The 23,493-nt window shown below is 37.6% G+C and overlaps 1 protein-coding gene across 1 annotated transcript in view; it reads left to right on the top strand.

Annotated features, from left to right (window-relative positions):
* Positions 1-23,493, top strand: part of LOC150083213 (uncharacterized) — a 380,452-nt gene that overhangs the window by 216,618 nt on the left and 140,341 nt on the right. The window contains exons 9-10 of the mRNA XM_090378437.1: positions 1,128-1,230; positions 22,262-22,335. Coding sequence (XP_090234563.1) covers positions 1,128-1,230; positions 22,262-22,335 — 177 coding nt within the window. The remainder of the gene's footprint in view (positions 1-1,127; positions 1,231-22,261; positions 22,336-23,493) is intronic.

The raw sequence follows: 23,493 nt of genomic DNA, 5'->3' as shown, positions 1-23,493 counted from the left end.
CAGCCTGGTCGTACCCAGAGATTCTTAGCACCCTCTGCTTCCACTCTGATCCTCTCGCTGCCGTAAGAGGGAGAGTGAAAGCTGCTGGCTGGGGACTGAGGGCCATTTGTATTGTTGTGCTCTCATTGCTGGAGGGTTTGGTCTTTTCCTCTTCACACTGACCAGGCGTCTTGAAGAGAACCACTCTACACCTTCGTTGCCACCTAAGTGACGTAATAGGGCTTACCATCGAGAAGGTGTGCATGAGTGGATTTTAGGGAGGCAGGCCAACCGGACTTCTCCTAAATCTTCTGTAATAGAGAGATATTGGATCCATCAGTGTTTTAGGCTGAGTGTCTGATAACACACAGGATACCTGTTCCCCTCTAAGCCCCACTCTGTAATACATGTTATACATGTTATGCAAATTAACGATTCCATTTCATGCAAAAAGAGATCATTGCCTCAGTGATGCAAGGGTTATTGGCAGAACTGTTATCATCAGGATGATATGCTGGTCTTGGTGCTTGGATTATTGGTGCTTGGATTATTTGTGGATGAAGGGGATACAGTTGGAAGTAACTGTATTAGTAACAGTTACTTCCAACTGTATTAGTAACAGTTACTTCCAACTGTATCCCCTTCATCCACAAATAATCCAAGCACCAAAACCAGCATATCATCCTGATGATAACAGTTCTGCCAATAACCCTTGCATCACTGAGGCCATGATCTATTTTTGCACAAAATGGTGGAAAAGTGGTTATGGTTGACAGTCTCTCTTCACATTGCACCAGACAAACCTCAACACTTTTCCTGAAATGACTCTGTGTGTCCTTGAATGCTTTCTCATCTGCTTGTCTTCTGTTCTGCATATTTGCAAAGAATTTCGGTTTCAGAAAATTGTGAAATTCTATGTATGAATTTACTTGAGAATTAGGCAGGTTTATATGGGTTCTATATGTTTATTGGACATTCCCCAACCATGGAATATGTTTCTGATTTTTTTTCTGTCACAAATCCTGTATTCTATCACATCCTGTATTATGTGTCCTTAACTTATCAATGATAAGTTAAATAGATAAATTTTAATTTAATAATTTAAATAGTTAAATTATTATAATTTTGCTATTCTATATAATTTTCAGCCGAAAAACAAACTGTTGAGGAAGAAGAACTCATGATTCAATTGTTCGAACTTGTTAACCAGAAAAGTTTCCTTTTCCGCAGGCAAGCAGAATTAATGTACATGTAAGTAGAGTGAGTACTTTATTTTAATTATCTAATTTGTATTTAGTGCTGAAACTAGGGAGATGCATAAGGTGCAGAATTCAAAAATATTTTTGATAATTAAACAATTTTTCAAACAATTGAATAATTTTTAACAACAAAATTACAGGCAAACTATAAAGTGATGCAAAATTCAACAAGTATTATGGATGTTATTATAATTTAATTAAATTATTTATTGATTTATTTGGCTATGTTTTTTTTCCCCTACATTTTTAATATTAAAAAAATGATTTGTATCTTATTTTTTGCCTTATTTTTGTGAAAATGTCAGATGCAAAAAATAAAGCTTTGCACAGGGCACAAGAATGACTAATTACAGTACTATTTGTATTCAAATGAAATTTATGAAGTTAAATTGTAAAATTGTCGATTAACTTTACTAAAATTCTGTGATGTGGATTTGATGTTACTTGGCTACTCCATTTTTAAATATTTATTACAGGTATTTCTGAATATTTCTCATTGATTTTTTTCCTCTTCTGACAAAATACAACTTAGAATCTTGTAACATTAAAATAATGTAATAGTAATGGTAGTAGGTCCCCTTACTACACTCCATAAATTATCTGGTTGTGCATGATAATTTTTAAATGTGACCCTTCAAGTTTATAACTCTGCTGCTTTATGTGAATATTTATGATTTCTGAATGATTTTAAAGTAGCCATATTTCTGAGTGAAATATGGCTAAATTAATAAATTATCATGGTCATAGTTAGTATCGTAGAGTGCACAGATAGCAAACACAGTTAAAGGCAAATATAGGTTTGTTAGACGCAGAATATTGGCATATTTCTATGTAAAGTTGAATAATTCACTACTTTAAAACAGTGTATTCACAAAAGTGTAAAGTGATAGGTCAGCCAGAGAAGTGTTGCAATTATTTTATTTAAATGGACTTCATTGTTACTGACTCAACTTTCAGAAATGCTTTTGAAAGAATTGAAGAACACAGTAGAATTAGAAGTGACCTCCTCCAGGGAGGTCACTTCTAATTCTACGTGATGTGGATTTGACGTTACTTGGCTACTCCATTTTTAAATATTTATTACAGGTATTTCTGAATATTTCTCATTGATTTTTTTTCTCTTCTGACAAAATACAACTTAGAATCTTGTAACATTAAAATAATGTAATAGTAATGGTAGTAGGTCCCCTTACTACACTATATAACTTATCTGGTTGTGCATGATAATTTTTAAATGTGGCCCTTCAACAAGGTGGTAACCGGAATAGTTCACTTGTAATTATTTCAGTTACCTTTTTTTTTTTTAACCACTTGCTGTTTCATCCCATGCCATTACTGTTGGATTAACTCCTTAGGGGAGCGATTTCGTACTTGAAGAAGACATTGTGGCTCACAGATTCACGAATAGTGAATCATCAGTAATCAGGTGATAGGATGGGTTGAAACTAATACACGACAGACTAGAGATTATTATTATTATTTCTTCCTGATTGGGGGATTCCACTCCGTGATTGGTATTGCTACTAAGTACACAGGGTGGTTGTAATTTCTGGTGTTATTGTTGGTCGAGGAAATCTCTGACTATCCTACAGGTGTTCAGGATTGCGACTTTCTGGAGTTCTTTGTAGGTGTTCTCTGGGAGACCTATTGCTGCTAGGCTGCTATGTAGAGTCTTTGGCACCATATTGGTGTTGACACGATGATTGGGATGGTCGATACTTCTTGCATATGCCACATCGCCTTGACCCAATGTCTCAGGTTTGTGTACTTCTTAATTTTTTCCTCATGCGTTTTCTGGACATTGCTAGTGTTGGGCACCACTATGTCAATCAGGTAAGTAGCCTTTTCCATCTTGTCTGGTCTGTGGTCTTATCTGTTATTATGGCACGTTCCCAGTACAGCTTGTGGTTTCGGTCTCTAGTACTGCCTGGGGTTCATACTTGTAGTATGGTGCACTTTCTTTGGTCAACTGGTATTTCCTTGCTAGCTTCTGATGTATTATCCTGGCTACCTGGTCTTGTCTATGAATGTACTCAGTCTGGGTGATTACCTTGCACCCTGCGGTGATGTGTTGGATCGTTTCTGAGGCCAAGTGGAATTGTTGACATGTGTCATCGGACACTCCGGGCTCCTTGGTGATGTATTTCTTATAGTTTCTGGTGTTGATTACCTGGTCTTGGATGGCAAGCATGAATCCTTCAGTCTCGGGGAAGAGCGTCCCGCTCGTGAGCCCTACATTGGAAGCAATGTTATCAATGAGATCGTGATGGAGGTCATTGTAGTGTCTGCCGCGGAGTCTTCTTTGCCGATATTTCTAACTTTGTTTCTTGTGCCATCTAGGCGGGAGGGGATTCCTCGTATTGTGTATTGTTATGTACAATATCAGCTTATTACTCATTGATTGGAAATTTTGGACCAGCTAGTTATTTCGGGTGGTAAATTTTTTGAATCAACTTAATGACTGTTACTTGTTAGAGAGAGAGGGGGGGGGGGCACAAATATCTTTGGTGTGGTCATTACCAGAGATTCTCGTAATGGCACAAATGTGATGGGACAGAAATTATTAGTAATGAGTAATCATAATGTCCTAAATAAAGAATATCAAGTGCTTACTGATTCAAGAGGATTTAGTTTTATTGGGACACACCATTGTCATGTAGCATTTTTTGTAATGAAGATAGGTGCACTGGAACCAGTTTTTGCCTGCAAGGAGCAAAAATTCATGATACTTAACAGATTAAGATTTTAGGGTAGGGGGAGGGTAAAGACAGCATTATTATTCAAGTGGGGACTAATTATATTCCTGAATAAATACCTGAAAATGCTGAAAAATTTCAGTGAGTTAAGTTGAGTTTCAGGTATAACTGCCAATTCTCCAGATTTATAATGGAGAACCCACTTTTTTGCTCAATTTGACCTTTATCTATCTCACTGTATTAATGTAATTAGTGCCCAAACGTTTTTTTGCATAACTTCTGATTTTACTTTGTCATTTTCTTTTCATAAAAATTAAAAGAAAAGTTTTTCATTCAATTTTTGAAATTTTTTTCCCACTAACATCTATTATAAACTGCCTGCATGTTACCTGGAAGCAGAAATAACATATGGCAGCACCTACTTGTCTATTTTTAGATTCTATACATGTAAAAGTAAGTGCCACTATATGTTATATTCATGCATAAATGAAAACAAGTTATTTGAAACAGCCTTCAAAACATATGCTGTAGTTAGTCCACTAATAAAATCATATAGTATAATTGTATATAAATGTATATACATTGATGTATATGTATCCATGTATAGAAATCACATAATTGGTCCTATGAAAATCATAAACTGATTTCATTAACCACATATGCAAATTTTTTTGTTAAAGGCTAAATTTGTTTAAGACAATCAACATCATCAAATTTCGTCTCGACCAGGAGCAAAAGTTTATAGTAATAGTAATTGTGGCATGTGATGCAAGATGTAGCATCAGCCAAAAAAAAAAAAAAAAAAAAAATCACACAACCATTCCCTCTAAATTTTTGTCCAGTTCCTCCTTAAATTTATTTAACCTATCAACCTCCAGAATTACAGATGGTAGTTTGTTCCAGTAATTAACCACCTGGTGGCTAAAGGCACATTTCCGCACATCTATTCTATACCTGTCTTTCCTCAATTTGAATTTATGTCCCCCTTAGGTTCATAATCTGAACAAGTGGAAGGGTCCCATCAGATTTCAGTGTGCTCAACCCATTCAAGGCCTTATACACCTCAGTCAGATCACCTCGCAGGTGCCTAGTCTCCAGCCACTGCAATTTGCAGAACTTAAGCCTTTCTTGGTAAGAGGATCCCTTTATTCCTCTCACCAATCTTGTTACCCTTCTCTATACATGCTCAAGCTAAAATGAGGCCCCCAGACCTGTACGCAGTATGCAAGGCATGGCCTGACCATTTCCTTATACAGAAGGCCAATCACCTCCTTTCCCTGCTAGCAAAATTCCTGTCTATCATTGACGAAACCCCATGACCTGCTCTTGCAACGTCTGCATTGTTCAGAAAACTTCATATCTGACTGCACAATTACTCCCAGATCTTTTTCATTTTCTACCACCTGAAGTGTAGAACCACACGGTTGCTACATTCTTCTGAGGTTACTTCTACCCATATGCAGTACTTTGTATTTGTCAATGTTAAACTTCAGTTGCCACTTCTCAGCCCATCTTCCCAAAATTTCTAGATCCTGTTGCAGTAGCACACTGCCATTACTGTCATTAACAACCCTGCCTTTAAGTTGTCATTAACAACTTGGATTTCAGGAAAGCTTTTGACACTGTTGCACATGGAAGACTACTGTACAAATTGTAGCATAATGGTATTAAGGGTAAGTTGCTGCAATGGATAAAAGGATGGTTGAGTGGGAGAAGACAGAGGGTGGTAATCAATGGGTGCTGAATTTCGTGGACTAATGTTATTAGTGGAGTCCCACGAGGTTCTATGTTGGGTTCACTGTTGTTTTGTATATTTATCAATGATATTGATGAAGGTATATCAGGCTTAGTGTTGAAGTTTGCAGATGATACAAAGGTATCATGATACATACAAAGGATGATGATACAAAGGATTACCACCCTCTGTCTTCTCCCACTCAACCATCCTTTTATCCATTGTAGCAACTTACCCTTAATACCATTCTGCTCCAATTTGTACAGTAGTCTTCCATGTGCAACAGTGTCAAAAGCTTTCCTGAAATTAGCATTAGTATTAGCATTAGTAGAGGCATTTGATGCAAGAAAGCAAGCTTATGCAGCATCACCCCAAAAAAAAAATAAAGTAAAATAAATAAATAAAAAATAACCACTTCCACTTCACCCCTCTGTTCATTCGAAATACCTATCCAGCTGAGCCTTAAACTTATTTAGGCTATCAAATCCAAGTATCCAAGTATATGATATCAAAATTATTTTTTGCATCCAGTTCCTTTGTAGCCACATCATAATAACCAATCAAATTTGTCAGACAAGACTTTCCCTTAACAAACCCATGCTGTGTGTGTGAATTATTGCTGCAGTCTGGTCTAGATGATCCTGCAATGCATCTTTAACAGTGACTCCATTAGTTTATCTGGAACAGAAGCTAAACTAACTGGTCTGTAGTTATTCGTGTCACCCTTCGATCCCCCCCCCTTTGTGAATTGGGGAACATCTGCACATCTCCAGTCCATGGGGACCTCCCATGAGTCCAAGGATGCTCTCATAATTATGGCTAAGGGTTTGCTTAGTTTCTTTGCCGCCTCCATTAATATAACTGGGTAGATCCCATCCACCCCAGGTGCCTTTCTTATGTTTAACTTCAACAATTTCTCCTCCACTTTGCTTTCAGTTATTACAAAATCATTAAGCACCCTGCTGCAATTTGATAATCTTCTGATATTTTCAAACCTTAATAACTTCTCATGTGTGAATGTAGATGCAAAATATTCATTCAGTTTGTTTGTTATCTTTGGCAAAGGATGCTAAACAGCATCCTTTGCCAAAGATTTCTCATACAATATATATCCTGAAATCCAAGTATATATCATATATCAGGAAAGCTTTTGATACTGTTGCACATAAAAGGCTGCTGAAACAATTGGAGCAGTATGGCATTAAGGGAAAGATTCTGCTATGGACAAAATGATGGTTGAAAATAGAAAAGGCAGAGAGTGGTAATCAAGGAACACTGTTCTTCATGGACTAAAGTCATTAGTGGAGTACCCCAGAGTTCGGTGTTGGGCCCATTGTTGTTTGTATATTTATCAGTGATACTGATGAAGGTATATCAGGCTTAATGTTTAAGTTTGCAACTGATGTAGTAGTGGCATGTGATTCAAGAAAGCAAGTGTATGAGCTTATGCAGCATCAGCCAAAAAAAAAAAATAAATAAAATAACACCTTTCTCTCCAAATGGCTGTCCAGTTCCTCCTTAAATTTATTTAACCTATCAACTTCCACGACGACAGATGGAAGTTTGTTCTAGCAATTAACCACCCGCTGGCTAAAGGCAAATTTCCGCACATCTATTCTACATCTGTGTTTTCTTAATTGGAATTTATGCCTCCTTAGGTTTGTAATCTGAACATGTGTAAGGATCGCATCCCATGGGCTGCCAGGACATCCCATGGGATTTTGTTAGTGAGATACAGAAACTCCCGTAGCAGGTATAAGCAGGTATAAAGGATATAGGTATAAGTATATCCTTTTGTATAAGGCCATGGTTAAGATGCATCTGGAGTATTATGTACAGTCTGGAGGCCTCACTTTATGGTGGATATAGATCTGCTGGAATAGGTGTGGAGAAGGGCAACCAGATTGGTGAAGGGAACAAAAGGTCTCTTACTAGAATGGCTTCAATTCTGCAAATTGAAGCATCTGGACACTAGGCTCCCACAGAGTGATCTGATTGGGGTGTTTGAAACCTTGAATGGATTTAGTAAACTGAATATGAATGGCATTCTCCATCTTATTGAGACTACACACATGAGTGGGCTTAAATTTAACATGAGGACTATGGCTTCAGGATACACGTGTGGAAGTTTGCTTTCAACCAGCGGGTGGTTGATTGTTGGAATGTTTCCATCTGTTGTTGTGGAAGTGGATGATTTGAATAAATTCAAGGACAAGGAAGAAGTAGACAAATTCTTGGAGGGTATGGACAGGCAAAGTGTGTAATGTTTTTTTTTTTTTTTTTTTTTTGCTGATGCTATATAAACCTTCTTTCTTGCATCATTGCCGCTACTACTATAGTAACCAAAAATGAGAGTTACAGATATCGCCCATCCAATTATAATCCTATTGCACTTACTTCTATTCTTTCCAAAGTGATAGGGAAATCCATAAACTCTTAAACTACCTTCTTTTCATCTGGTGAGTGATTACCAGTATGGATTCTGTCATTGTTGATCCACTGGTGATATATTGGCTGATATACCATCTATGGTCAAATTCAATGGAAAGTCTGGTAGAAAAGTCAAGAAGTTGCTATAGACATTTCTAAGGCTTTTGATTATGTTTGGTATAAAGATCTCCTAAAACAAGTTCCCATTTTATGGATTGCTAACTCTGTTTGCAATTGGGTATCCAATTTTCTCTCTGACCTCTCACTGCTGATGGTAGATTGTTCCCTGCATTCTAACTTTGCTATGAATTCTTGTATTCCCCAAGGTTCAGTTATTTCCCCACATCATTTCCTCTTCTGTATTAATGATTGGAAATTCACTGATTGGAAATCCTATCTGTAGTTTTTTTTTTTTTTTTTTGTGATTTGGTAGTTGTTGGCGCATCGGCTTCTGTGGCCATATTGCACCTCCCAAGGTTTTTGCAGTACTTTGATCCAAGCCCGAGGCGGGAATCAAACCCGCGACCTTTGGGTTGCCGGGCAGGTACTTTACCCACTCGGCTAGCCCGGTCGGCTCTGTAGTTTTGTTGATGATAGCACATTTATACTCCACCTTCCAATTTGAGAAACTTTCCTGTAGAAACAGCTTCAACTTCTCAAATATCCTCAACTAAGCTCTTAAATGTTGATATTAGGTAATTCTCCAAGTGTTCTTCAGTGGTGCAGTGAATCTTTTGTTGATCTCAGTCATGGCTGCTTATTTCCGACAAAAAAAGAGTCTACTGCTTGTGTGTTGATCTCTGTGATACTCATATTCAACTTTTCCTAGAAAATAAAAAAAAAGTCAATATAGATTAGTTCAAACAGGCAACACGTAAACCATCTGAATCAATAACTAAGACCAAATAATGCTTACACTCCTTCAGTGGAATTGTTATGGTTTTCGAAAAAATCTTGACAATATCAAAAACTCATTTCTGTCTCAATCCTGCAAGTGTTTATTTCCAAGAAACATAACTCTGCACATAAGAATTTAAAATAAACACTACAATATATATAGGCAAGATTGTAAAAACACAACAGCAACTGCTCTTGGAGGATTGCCATTCTGGTCAACTCTAATATTCCATCCAAACATATTCAGCTGCAAAAACTGCTTGAAGCAGTTGCTGTAAACATCATGATTTGAATTACCTTTAAAATAGTTTCACTATTTTAAATCTATCTTCAACTCAGTCATACATATGCATTGAAAGACTGAAGATATAGTTGATCACTTACTCTCTCCATTCTGTTTGAAGGGAAACTTCAATGGGCATCATCCCCTAAAATGGGCCTCATTTTAGGAAGGATGTAGAGTTGCTAGAATGAGTACAGAGAAGGGCAACAAGATTGGTGAGGGTGAACGAAGGGATCCTCTTACTGGGTTTTTCCATTAAAAAGCCCATGGGCTTTTATTTGGTTTTTGCATTTTTAAGGTTCTCATGTTGTCCCCAAATAGAAGCCCATGGGCTTCTTAACGGAAACAGGTTTATTTTAAAATTATATTTATTTGATTAATGAAAGGTTATTTTTATTTTAAATATTGCAACAATAGAACAGTATGTAATTAAAAATTATTCTTATTATCTTAAAAAAATATAAATATATAAGACAAATAATAATTGCAAGAAGAGAATTATTTATATTAGTAATTTTCATTCAGAACCTGTTGTATCAGAGGAATCCGAGTTAGTAGTGGAAGAATTGTTGTTTTCGTCCACATCCAATTCCATTAATTCTTCATCACTTCCATCACTAGCAGTCAGATCATCAGATTCAATTTCAGGTCCATGATTGTTTTCAAGGATAATTCGCAATTTTTGATTTAATATATTGGTCGCTGGTACTTCTTGTCCATTTTCAGCAATGCCGCAACATTCAATTGCTCTTTGAATTGATTTTGATTGGATTGTATTACAGGCAGAAATAACCATTTCAACAATCTTTTGGTAAGATGGTCTTTTTCTATATCCTTTTGGAGTAAATTCAGCAGTTTCTTCTCTTACCCAATTATCCCATTCCTTTCTCATATCAGCTTTGAAACTGGAATTTATGGTAACATCTAGAGGCTATGTGTAGTGCGTTGTCTTTCCTGGAATTATTACTGCCTTTGAGCCATAATTTTTAAAAAGATATTTTAAAATTTCTTCTTTCTTATGAGTTCCATAAGAATCCCAAATAATTACTGATGGAGTGTTACTAAAATAAGATCCTCTCTTGCAGAAGGGCGCCTCCGTAGCCAGGTGGGAAGGAGCAGCAGTGCATAGTACACGCTTCTTGATTAGACCGGGGTTCGAGCCCGTCACCACCAAATACGGAGGATGCGGAAAGGTCAGGAAATGACCACCGCACATCCCGGAGCAATATGGCCTTAGTTGCTAATGCTCCTAAAAACCAAAAAACAAAAAAAAAAAAAAAAACATCTCTTGCAGAAAACAGTATCCATCCACGTCTTCAGTAGATTTGTGTCCATTGATCTGTTTTTGTTTACAGCAACAACTGCTTTACCATTGGGGATTGTTACTTTGGGAATTTTCTTTAAGCCACAAAAAATAATCATAGGTGGGAGTATTAATATCTTTATTGCAGGCAGTGATTGGTTACATAATTGCCTGATGCAATAATACCCACAACAGCGACAATGCTAGGAGTATGCGTCCATCCAATGATATTGTCAAACAGACAGTGTATTGATTTTTTCTGAACCCTGTATCCGCACCATCAACATTTTTGCTCCCAACAAAGTGAAGAGTGCAATTTCTTGCCATGTCAAAGTAACATGGAATTTCATCCATATTAAAAAACACGATCACTTGTCATTCCTGCTGTAGCGTTATTTACTTGAATTAAGTATTGCTTTACTTGTTCCTGCGTTTCCTTTGGATCGTGATTATCCAGTTGTCCATGATGAGTTATTTTACGTGATCTAATCCGATGTCTCCTGGTCCATCCAAATAAGAACTTGTTGCTTACTTTAAAAGAAGGTGGTATTTTAAGGCCAAATTCTGGTGAGAAAATATAGTTTCGCAATGTGTTATAAGTAACTGATCAGTGGTTATTTCGTTCCTTTTTGAAAAATTCAAATAGATTTTTCTCAATTTTGGGATGAAACGCCTTTCTTCCTGCGCCCTCAAGTCGTTTTGTGTTTACGTTTTTTAACAAGCTTCAATAATTCTGCTTCTTGTTTAACGGCGAAGATCTTTCCTGTCAATGCCCGTTTGTTGCGATATCGAATTTAGACTTTCCCCCGCTTTTAAACCTGTCACAAACTGTAGTTTTTCCTGGATAGTATACGATTTTCGTTCACTAGACTTTTTATTTTCCATTTTTAGGGTTAAATATTCTGACAACGAGTAAAGATGCACAGTTCACATCTATTGCAATGACATCTCGGGCATGCGCAGAGCGCCGATATATGGTACGTTACGAGAAAGCGTGTTATTATTTGTCCCCAATAAAAGCCCATGAGCTTCTATTTGGAAAAAAAAAATCCTAATATAAGCCTAGATGGGCCTCTTAACAGAAAAATCCGGTACTAAGAAAGGCTTAAGTTTTGCAAATTGTAGTGTCAGGAGACTAGGCACCTGCAAGGAGATCTGGTTGAGGTGTATAAAGCCTTGAATGGTTTTGAGCAGGCTCAGTGGGGGTCTTCCTCTTGCTCAGATTACAAGCCTGGGGGGGGGGCATAAATTCAAATTGAGGAAAGACAGTTGAAACTTTGAAAGCATTGCAGACTCTTTCAGATTTAACCCTAATGCAACTTTTTTAAGCCAAGTTATCCTCACCTGGCTTTGTATCGGACACACACTCTTACCTCCCAATGAAAGCTGATCCTCCACAATGCCCACCCAACTTATAGTGAAGCATGTGATCATATAGAATGTCCACATAACTAAATAGCCCTCCAGTCAGCTTTCAAATCATATGCATATGAAACATTAACTCTGGTGATCAATCAGACATAAATGAACTCTTTTCCTTCCTCAAGTAAATAAACCTTACCAACCACATTCAGTACAATAACATCAGTAACAGCATAAGCAGTAATATCAAAACTTGAGTAGGCACAATACAAAGCACCTTTTGTGCCATAAAATCCCAAACAACAAAAATAAATATAAAAATAATATGTAATAAGAAATTATCCATAAAAATATATATATATTGAAATTATTAATTATGGTTAGCCAGTTCATGTCTGCATGTGGTTCTCAAACCTCTATGGTTATGACATTTGGCTCCTATTAATATAAGGTTTTAATCAAAAAATAAACATAAATTTTAATTAATGTGTTAAATGTTAATAACTATATTTTTATTGATATGCAACAGTCTTTCTCAGATTGTAATGCATTTTTTGAAGAAATCAAAAAATTCTGTTGATGAAAGTTACTATTGTATTGCTATTTCATAACATCATTAGGGAATTAGCATTAGCATTAGCATTAGTAGAGGCATTTGATGCAAAAAAGCAAGCTTATGCAGCATCAGCCAAAAAAAAAAAAAACCCACTTCCACTTCACCCCTCTGTTCGTTCAAAATACCTGTCCAGCTGAGCCTTAAACTTATTTAGGCTATCAACCTCCACCACAAGGGATGGCAGTCTGTTCCACCAACCAACCACCCGCTGGCTAAAGGCAAATTTCCGCACGTCTATCCTACATCTGTCTTTCCTCAATTTGAATTTATGCCCTCTCAGGTGATTTTTCTGAGCTAGAGGAAGAATCCCATCAGCATTGAGCATGCTTAAACCATTCAAGGCTTTATACACCTCTATCAGATCACCTCGCTGGTGCCTAGTCTCCAGACACTGTAATTTGCAAAACTTAAGCCTTTCTTCGTAAGAGCACCCCTTTGTTCCATTCACTAATCTTGTTGCCCTTCTCTGTACTCGTTCCAGCAGCTCTACATCCTTCTTGAAATGAGGCCTCCAGACCTGTATACAGTACTCTAGGTGTGGCCTGACCATTGCCTTATACAATGGAATAATCACCTCCTTATCCCTGCTGGAAAAATTCCTGTATATCATTGACAATACTCCATGAGCTACTCTTGCAGCCCGTCTGCACTGCTCAGAGAACTTCATATCTGCCTGCACAATCACCCCCAAGTCCCTTTCATTCTCTACCACTGTCAGTGTAGTACCACAGAGTTGATACGTTGCTCTGGGGTGATTAAAATATCTTAATCATAATTTAAGTGTATTGAAGCAACTTCTAGCTTTGTGAATTTAACTTTTTATTTAATGTCTTCTTCACTTGTGGACTTTCTCTCCTTGAATTTTGTCTTCTCCTTGCATTCTTAACCTGTAGATTTTCTCCCCTTTCTTCTTTTGTCACCATATGATATTTGGCCTCATCTTCATGTAGCATGTTCTAATGTCCCCTGAATTAATATCATAGTCTCTTTTTCTCTGTAACACAATTTAACACTTTTCATTTTTGATTCTGTCCAAATCAGTCAAATCAAAGGAAATAAATATTGTTTAAGTTTTTCCATGCTTTTATGCCTATACTCAGCTTTTCTTCATTCTGACTTGCAGCTCAGTAGCAGAACTTTTTATGATATAATTTTTAATATTGGCCAGTGCCTTTTCTTTTTTTGTATCCTGCCCACTGTTAGCATTGCTTTATTACTTTACAATCCATAGGTTTTATGAGGACTGTGATATTTGGAGATAAGAAAAGCAACTTGATGTTACCTTTTTTGCTTGATAAAATTCCAGTTGAAGGTACAGTTGCTTTATCTAACAGTAACAGTGCCGTAATGTTTTTATTTGCATTTAATTTTGCCTTTTAAAATATTGGTCTCCTTGATTTTACTTCTTTAACAATTGTGAAAAAAGTTTGGAACTATCAGTAAATTATTGTTTTGGAAAAATCTTCATTCTGTATAAATAAAAAAAAAATAAATAAAAAAAAGAGAAGGCAGCGTGAACTATAGACAGTCTAAATAAGTGAGGTTGTAGTGTATGTGTGTATGTGTGTGTTGTGCATAAACATTGTACAAGGTGATTTTTTATTTCATCATACTATCTTTTTTTTTTGCAGTTTCACAAGCTTTAATTTTTTTGTGTAAACAACATCATTGCTCTAGAAAAGGGTTTGGAGGTTTGGTTTCAAACATTGAATAGTGCATGAATTGTCCCAGGATTTCTGGATGGAATTTCTAACAACAGTGTCATTTCTAGCCTCTGCCCTGAGGTATAACAGAGGACTAGCATTAGCATTAATAGAGTCTTATGATGCAAGAAAGCAAGCTTAGGCAGCATCAGCCAAAAAAAAAAAAAAAACTTCCATTTCACCCCTCCGTTCGTTCGAAATACCTGTCCAGCTGAGCCTTAAATTTATTTAGGCTATCAACTTCTACAAAAAGGGATGGAAGTCTGTTCCAACAACCAACTATCCACTGGCTAAAGGCAAATTTCCACACATCTATCATTCTGAGCAAGAGGAAGAATCCCATCGGCATTGAGCATGCTCAAACCACTCAAGGCTTTATACACCTTTATTAGATCACCTCGCTGGTGCCTAGTCTTCAGACACTGGAATTTGCAAAACTTAAGCCTTTCTTCATAAGAGCAACCCTTTGTTCCATTCACTAATCTTGTTGCCCTTCTCTGTACTCGTTCCAGCAGCTCTACATCCTTCTTGAAATGAGGTCTCCAGACCTGTATACAGTTCTCAAGGTGTGGTCTGACCATTGCCTTATACAAGGGAATAATCACCTCCTGATCCCTGCTAGAAAAAATCCTATATATCTTTGACAAGACACCATGAGCTACACTTGCAACCGATCTGCACTGCTCAGAGAACTTCATATCTGCCTGCACAATTACCTCCAGGTCCTTTTCATTCTCTACCACTGTCAGTGTAGTACCACAGAATTGATACATTGCTCTGGGGTTGCTGTTTCCCATATGTAATACTTTACATTTGTCAATGTTAATCTTCTCAACCTTTCCAGATCCTGTTGCAGCAGCATAGCATCAGTAGTGTCCCTGCCAACCTTTGTATCATCTGCAAACTTGGACATTAAGCTTGATATACCATCATCAATATCATTTATAAATATAGAAAACAATAATGGACCCAACACTAAACTCTGAGGGACTCCACTAATAAGATTAGCCCACGATGAGCAGTGTCCATTGATTACCACTCTCTGTCTTCTCCCCCTCAACCACCTCCTTTATCCATAGCAGCAATTTGCCTCCAATGCCACACTGCTCCAATTTGTGCAGCAGTCTTCCATGTGCAACAGTATCAAAAGCCTTTCTAAGATCCAAATATATAATATCAAAGTTATTCCCTGCATCCAGTTCTTATGGGACTTCATCATAGTATCCAATCAAATTGGTCAGGCAAGACTTCCCCTTAACAAAACCATGCTGTGTCCGAGCTATAACTGAAGTCTTGTCTAGATGATCCTGCAGTGCTTCTTTAATCAGTGCCTCTATTAATTTTCCTGGAACAGAAGTTAAACTCACAGGTCTATAATTACTTGTGTCAGCCTTTGATTGATCCTCCTTTGTGAATTGGGGTCCCATTTGCACAACTCCAGTCTATGGGTACCTCCCCTGAGTCCAAAGAAGCTCTCATAATTATGGCTAAGGGTTTGCTTGCTTCCTTTGCTGTTAATATAACTGGATAGATTCCATCCACCCCAGGTGCCTTTCTTGTGTTTATCTTCAACAATTTCTCCTTCACTTTACTCTCAGTTATTACAAGATTATCTAGCTTAATGCCAGAGTTGGATACACCTCTGGCATTCCCCTCCCTGAGTAACTCCTCATGTGTGAATGTTGATTCAAAATATTCATTTAGTTTGTTAGCTACCTGAGTTGGATCATGAACAGTTGAACCATCGATATCAAGTGGACCAATCTGATTCATCCCCTTCCTTCTAGAGTTTACATAAGTAAAGAACTCTTTGCTGTTTTTCTTTGCATCCCTTGCCAAAGATTTCTCGTAATCTGCCTTCACCTGCCTAACCTCCTTTGTAACTTGGTTACAGATCAACTTATATTTATCATAGGTTTCTGGGTCACATGTTAATTTATATGTATCCCATGCATTTTTCTTCTCTGCCATATGTCTCATTAGTTCATCTGACAACCATTTAGGCCTAAACCTTGAACAATATTTCTTAGTTGGTATGTAAAGCCTAGTAGCTTCCAAGAAAAGTTCTTTGAATACTTTCTATTTTGAATTTGCTGTTGGTAACATCATCAGTTGGTAACATCTCACTGTATAGATTTTTAAATACTGTCTCAGACCATCGTAGTCGCCTTTACAAAAGCAAAAACCCTTCCCTTTACTCCTGATGGTAGTAACCTCTTTCAGTAAATCCCACTTCAGCACACTGTGATAAGTGCCACCTAGTGGTTCATTTATCTGCAGATTCTTAATGCATGAAAATCACTACTGATAATCAGATCAAGAGTATTACTCCCTCTAGTTGCCTCCCGAACATGCTGATGTAGAAAACAATCATTAAATAAATCCACAAAAGCCTTGCTTGTGTGTGAGTGACCAACCAACAAATTCCAGTCAATATCTGGGAAATTAAAATCCCCCATTATAAGACTCTCTGATTTACTGGCCCATTCTATTTCCCTATACAGTTTCTTATTATACTCATCAGAGTCATTAGGCGTATTGCACACTCCTACTCTCAATTTGATCTCCCAGTGCTTATATCACACCAAACTGACTCGACACTGCACTGTCCAGCGATGTCCACTGGCTTCACTTTCTTGAATTTTATGTGTTTCTTAACTAATAGCATAACCCCTCCTCCCTTCCTATCCTGTCTATCCTTTCTGTAGACGTTGTACTCCCCAAATTCCAGTTCTGCATTCCTTATATCTGTGTGACACCACTTCTCTGATATCCCAACAATATCTGCTTTTGATGTTTTGGGCCATACCTCAAATTCATCAAATTTATTTACCAAACTCCTAGCATTGGTGTACACGTAAGTATACATGCACCTGTTCCTATTCTTAGCTACCCTAACACAATCCATGTGTTTGCTTGTATCGCAATGACTCCCAGCAGTCTCTGAAATATCCTGCATCTTGTTTTCCAGGCTGCTGCTCATTCCAATAGAGTTAGTGCAAGAATCACTTTCACCTCTGCCAGTGGCTACTGTTAATCTATTAGTCTGTGTATCACCCCACTAGCAGTTTTCTGACCCACCTAACACTGCCTCGATAGCATCAGCAAATATTGTTGCACCTTTTCTATTTAATTGTATCCCATCCTTGTAGAAGCAGTCTCTCCTGTTAACAAGTACAGACCAGGCTGAAAAAAATTCTACCTCTTGAGCCTTTCACAATCTTTTCAGGGTCGAATTGATTGACAAGGCTCTCATCATATACTCCCTCCTATCGTGTCTGGGCAGAATTGCAGACACTTTCAAATTCAACCCTAATTCACGGCTTTTTTTTTCAACAGTGACCTTACTTGTTAAGTAATTCTGCCGGTCTTCTACTCTTAATATCATTAGTGCCAACATGTACAACTATATCACCTTTTGTGCCCTTAAAAGGTGATATCCGCTCTACAAAGTCATCAACCTTTGGCCCTGGCAGACGTAACCTGGTTCTGTTCCATCTATCCTTTTTACAAAGCATGATTCCCGTTTCCCTGACAATAGAGTCAGCAACAACTACTAGTTCCTGTGGGACCAGCACATTCTGCCTTGGGGGTTGCGGCTGTGTTGCACGATGACCAAGTGCAAGCCGTGGCATTTATGTGGGCAGCTGGGAGCCTGATGGGCCCCTCAATTTAAATTCTTCGACGGCATCCACCCCTGTCCTTCAAGCTCTCATATAAGCCCATAACAATGCCGAGTTGGCGCCTGATTTCCTCGTACTCCTTACATTGTGAACACACAAAGACATTCCCCTTGGCAATATCATGTCCCATTCCTTATTGCTCCACAAACATCAAATAAGCAGTGCATTTCAACAGACTGTGATTCAATAGGGGCCAGTTGTGATTCAAAGGACAACTGTCCCCCCCCCCCCCCCCCGTTCTCCCTTGAGCCACAGAACTTCCACTTGTTTGAGCCTTTTGCTTTGCTGCTCTGGTCTGAGTCATGATTTCGATTTAATTTCAATAAAATTTCAATTTAAGTACAAAATTATAAATTATAGGCTCATAACAAAGCCGAGTGATCGCCTGATTTCCTTACATCGTGCGCGCACAAAGAGACATCCCCCATGGCAATATCATGTCCCATACCCGATTGCTCTACAAACATCATGCAAGCAGTGCATTTTAAAAGGCTGTGATTCAGAGGGAAACTGTCCCCCTCAGTTCTCCCCGGAGCCACAGCACTCCCATTAGCTTGAGCCTTTTGCTTTGCTGCTCTGGTCTGAGTCATGATTTCAATTTAATTTCAATAAAATTCCTAAACTTGTATCCCAACACAGTTATAATGCTATATATATTTTTCAGTTTCGAGCATTGTCTACGAGTTCTGTTTATGTAACTTCCTCATCAAGTTATGTATTAATTAATTATGTTACGTTTGTAATCTAAGTCGTTATATGTATTTAGTTAAAAGTACAATTTAATTATCAATGAAGTTTAACAAGATTAATAGATTTTACTGATTAATTGACAATATTATATTATATACTATACTAAGCTTACGCTATCTAGTTTGGGATATAACATGTCGTATCACAATGGCGGCAAGTTACGAATGGTAAATCTACGGACACTTCAAAGTATTAATTAACTTCCAAATCTCATTGTCTCAGTTCACAATAAACTAAGGATCCTGACTAGGTCTATAAGCTACTTATAGAAAATAATTTGATGTAACAATTGGTTAATAAAGCGGCTAAGTATGGCTAAAAAACTTCTCGTTCATCGGAGCTGCAACTTGTAACATGTGGATTTGATACCCTTAGCAGTACTTTTATGCAATTACAAGGCCGAGTAAAGAATAAATACACCAGATTAATCAGAAAATCGAAAAGACTAGCATGGCCCTCAATGTCACCTGATTTAAAGACATTAGTGGCATAGTATTGTGGATTAGGCGTCACCTGTGGTTTCCCACATCTGCGCTGTATGTACTCAGTGATAGAATGCATAACTACTGCATAAGACAGAAAAAAGCGTAGTATCTGGTTTATGCAGTATTATGTTATGTTCTGTTGTTGTCTCTGGCTACTTGGCTGCAGGGCCCCTGGTGAAACCCTAAATTGCATACCACCACCACCACTGGGAGGTGAGCCAGGCTGCCTTCATACTCTGCCTGATCTCCACCAGGGTGGTCTGAGCTTTCTGGATGGAGACCAAACAAAAAAAGGGGGGGGGGGGAAGAGAGTAGAAGTGGTGGAGTCAAAGTAGGCAAAAGGAGGAGGTTGAGAAAAGAAGGTATCAGTGGAAAGAAGAGGTGGGAAGGGAGAAGTAGGAATCAACCCTGATCTGGGAGCCCACAGAAGGCCAGGGAAAGGAAGACAGCTTGCAGAACAAGGGAGGTCTGCAAAGTTGTGTAGGTGCAACGGGAAGTGTCTGAGTTTGATATATATGAGATCAGTTCTGTCATTTCTACCTGGAAGATTTCCAGTTATGTGTTCATTCAGTTCTGATAGTGACCGGTGATGAGAGAAGAGCATGTATGAGGAGAGATCATAATGGTTTCAGGAACGTCTTGTGTTGATGTCTATGTTTTGGGATCAGACATAGAGAAATGATAGGGAGTGTATACCTGCTAACAGCTAAAAATGCTTCTTTTGATTTTAACAGGTTGCTTTCCAGACTGAGTGTGGTTACACTCCACAAACACAGTGGGCATCATTTACAAGCCCAAAGTCCTGAAGTCGCTTTTTGAATGACCCATGTCCTGTCAGAAGAAAGGTAGCATGTAAATTAGGGAAGAACCAGCCAAGTCTTTGTTTGTTGAGGTAGGAGACACTAGGTAGAAGTAGCTTGGTAGTACTGCCTTTGGTGGAATCATCCCAATGAATTTGCCAGAGGGAAACAAGTTCCTGAGAGGTACGCCGTAGTTCTTGTTTTGGATCTGCATCGACAATAATTTTTATCCCCAGGAATTCAGTTTCTTTGTTCTTTCTGATGGCATGTCAAAGCGCTGTGAAGGCCACTTGAAGGTCAAGGGGGATACAACCTGTTAATACTTGTAGTGCTGCTGTTGAGGTCGTTCTACAAGCCCGAGTCATTTTTAATAACATCAACCGTTGTATCTGCAGAAGAATAACGTTCCTAGTGCTGATGATGGACAAACGATGGATCCATACGGCAGCACCGTATGTTATGAACCGTACTAAAACAGCTGAATAAAGAAGGTGGAGTGCCGGTCCCTTAAGACCCCAGTCTTTGTGGGTGAAGCGAGCAAGCATATTGATACAATTTTTAGCTTTCTCTTTCATGGACTTTAGATGTGGCATGAAAGTTCTGCGATCATCTAGGGTGATACCTATATATTTGAATGAACATTGATTCTTGATTGCATGTCCTTTATAATGAATGGTTGCTGGTCTGTTGATGTCAAGACGGCCTTTGAGGAGCAGGGTTCTGCTTTTATTTGTAGAGATTTCCAGTTTATTTTCTACAGCCCAAACTCTCTTCAACGATAACCAGGTCATCTGCATATGAGAGCTGTGTAGTGTGGGGGAGTCCTGCAGGAGCCATTCGTCCAGAATCATATTCCAAACAGCTGGCCCTAGAACAGAGCCCTGTGGACAGCCTCTGGTGAGTTGGTAGGCGATACTATGAAATTTTGTTTTCATGGTAACTTTTCTGTTATAGAAGTAACTGTAAGACATTTGAAGACGTTGAGGGAGCAGCCAGATATTCTGGCTTGCCACAAGATCCCTGGCCACCAGACAGTGTCAAAAGCTTCCTTAAAATCGCCAATGTGTAATGGACATCAGAATTATCTGCTAGCTGAGTGGTTTTCATTAGTGCATCAATAGTTGCACCTCTGCTTGAAGCGAAACTGCAGTGTAGAGGTGAGTCCTTTGGTTTCATAGACAGACTGAAGACGGATGAGAAGTAACCTCTCAAATACTTTTCCTAATATTGGCAATAGAGCAATTGGACAGTATGCTTTGGCTGCAGCAGTGGGATGATTTGGATCCTTGGGTAAAAACCTGCGATTGGCGTGTTTCCAATGTGTAGGAAAGTAGCCTTCATTAAGACACGTGTTGAATAGTTGTACTAGAACATCGGTGCAACAGACCAAAGGTTGCTTGATGGACCCCCCCCCCCCTCGATGAGGTCCACTCCGGGAGCTTTTCCATTTTTGATTTTATTTATGGCTAATGCAACCTCCTCTTCTGTGGTCGAGGCCAAGTAGCCCTGATTCTCAGTGATGATGTTTCTGTGTACTTCAGTGTCATGATCAGGATTATCTTGGTAGATTATTCTGTCTAGAATCTTGTTAATTGTCTCTTCCCAGTCTCCGAGGAGCCCTCAGACCAGATAGAATTTATGATATCTGTGGACCCAACTTTGTTCCTTATGAGCTTGTGCACAAGGGTTTTTATTGCCTTCCGTCTCCACCAGGGCACGCCAGGAACTTTGTTTGGCATGATAAATTTAGTTCGTGCATTCTCTCTGGATTGCATTGTATCTTTTCTTGTTTGCGGTGAGTGTGTTCTTTTTCTTTGTAACTCTTTCCTTGCATGCTGGAGAGAGGAGCGGAGATCTGATTTAAAGACATATGATTGTGATTTTTATCTCTGGGATTATTTCAAAGACAGAGTGTTTCAGAAGAATCCATGAAACATTCTTGTAATAAAGGAAGCCATTGAAGATTAAATTTTTTCTAATTTTCTGTGTTGGAGCGTATATTATTTGCAACTTCACACTCTGATACATTATTTATAAACATGGAGAACATTGAACATATTGGGCATGAATTTCCCAGCACTGCTAAATACATTTGAAATGTTAATTTCTCTTTCTATTCAAATTTTATTCATCTGAAAAACATTTTATGTTCTTCAGATGAATAAAATAGTATGATGAGTAAAACCATTTTTAGACTTCCTCGTTGTGTCAATTTTTTAACTTAAAATGTTATCCTGACTTGAATTTTCCCTAATAGCCAGTGTATCTTTAACCCTCTAGCAAGCAATCTCAACAATTAGAAGAACAACAAGTAGAGTTGGAATATAAAATACGATGCCTCATGAACAAATCTGGTAATATGTCAATTTTATTTTTTTCACCCAATACTTGTGTGCTTTATATATATATATAATAGTAATTTGTTATGAAATAATGGAATGAATGTAAAAGTTATATCAGATTAGATTAATGCCATTGATTATAGATTAAACATTACATCAGTCTGTAATCTAATTATTACTGTAAGAGTGTAATTGGTACCATATAGGTATTCAAAGTGTGTTAAAACTTTAGCATAAAAGTACTAAGTGGGTCATTGGGCCAAAAGAACCTTTAAACACTAAGATAGCCTGTGCTGGTTTACTTCATTATACCTAGAAATAAACATATAATTAGCAATAAAATAAAAATATAAAACAGAATAAAATAATGATTGTGTGGCTAATTATTGATAAGTGAATACACCGAATGGCACTTTTTCTTGGGCTAACACCATTAAAATATATCCCATCAATACTTAACAAGTCTATCTGTTTCTGATTATTATCAGCCTGTTTAACTAGGTCCAAATAATAAACATTAAAGCAATCTATACTTAAATTTAAAAGCAAACAAATGGGCAAGATAACAGCTAGCCCGACAGATAGCTTTGAAACAAATAATACTGACAATAATACAGAAAATGAGTGCCAACCATAATTTTCACTTGAGTTGTGGTGTTTTTTATTTAAATTTAAACATGTACAAAAGAAAGCTTATGCTGATGTAAGAAGAAAGGAGGTAAGAATAAATAAAGTAATAGTACCTCAATTTCCCTCAAATTACTCTAATAGATGTTGAGGTATAAAAATTTTGAGTTAGGAAGTAAAAAGTAAAAAGCAAATAAAATAGCTTCTAATAATGGTACTTAGGATATACCAGGAGCGTAACTGCCTGACCCGTTAGTAAGGGATCCTAGTATTACCGTAAGCAGTTAAAGGATGATATGTAATGGACAAGACTGGATTAAGGTGAAGAAATATAGAATAACAAATGCAGATTGTATTAAGGAAATATGGAAAAAAAATTTAAATAAAAAAAATTTAAATTTTATTTAAATAAAAATTACCATTCAAAATAATTCAACCTATCTGATATAATAATAAATTGCAAACCATCAATACTGAAATATTCAATTAAAACAAAAGAATAAATAGGAATTTGCAGCTTGCCACCATATTCCTGTGTATAGT

This window comes from Mastigoproctus giganteus, chromosome 7 (assembly GCF_048544385.1).
Source record: "Mastigoproctus giganteus isolate SK-2022 chromosome 7, ASM4854438v1, whole genome shotgun sequence".
NCBI lineage: Eukaryota > Metazoa > Arthropoda > Arachnida > Uropygi > Thelyphonidae > Mastigoproctus > Mastigoproctus giganteus.
This window is presented reverse-complemented; position numbering and strand designations above follow the sequence as displayed.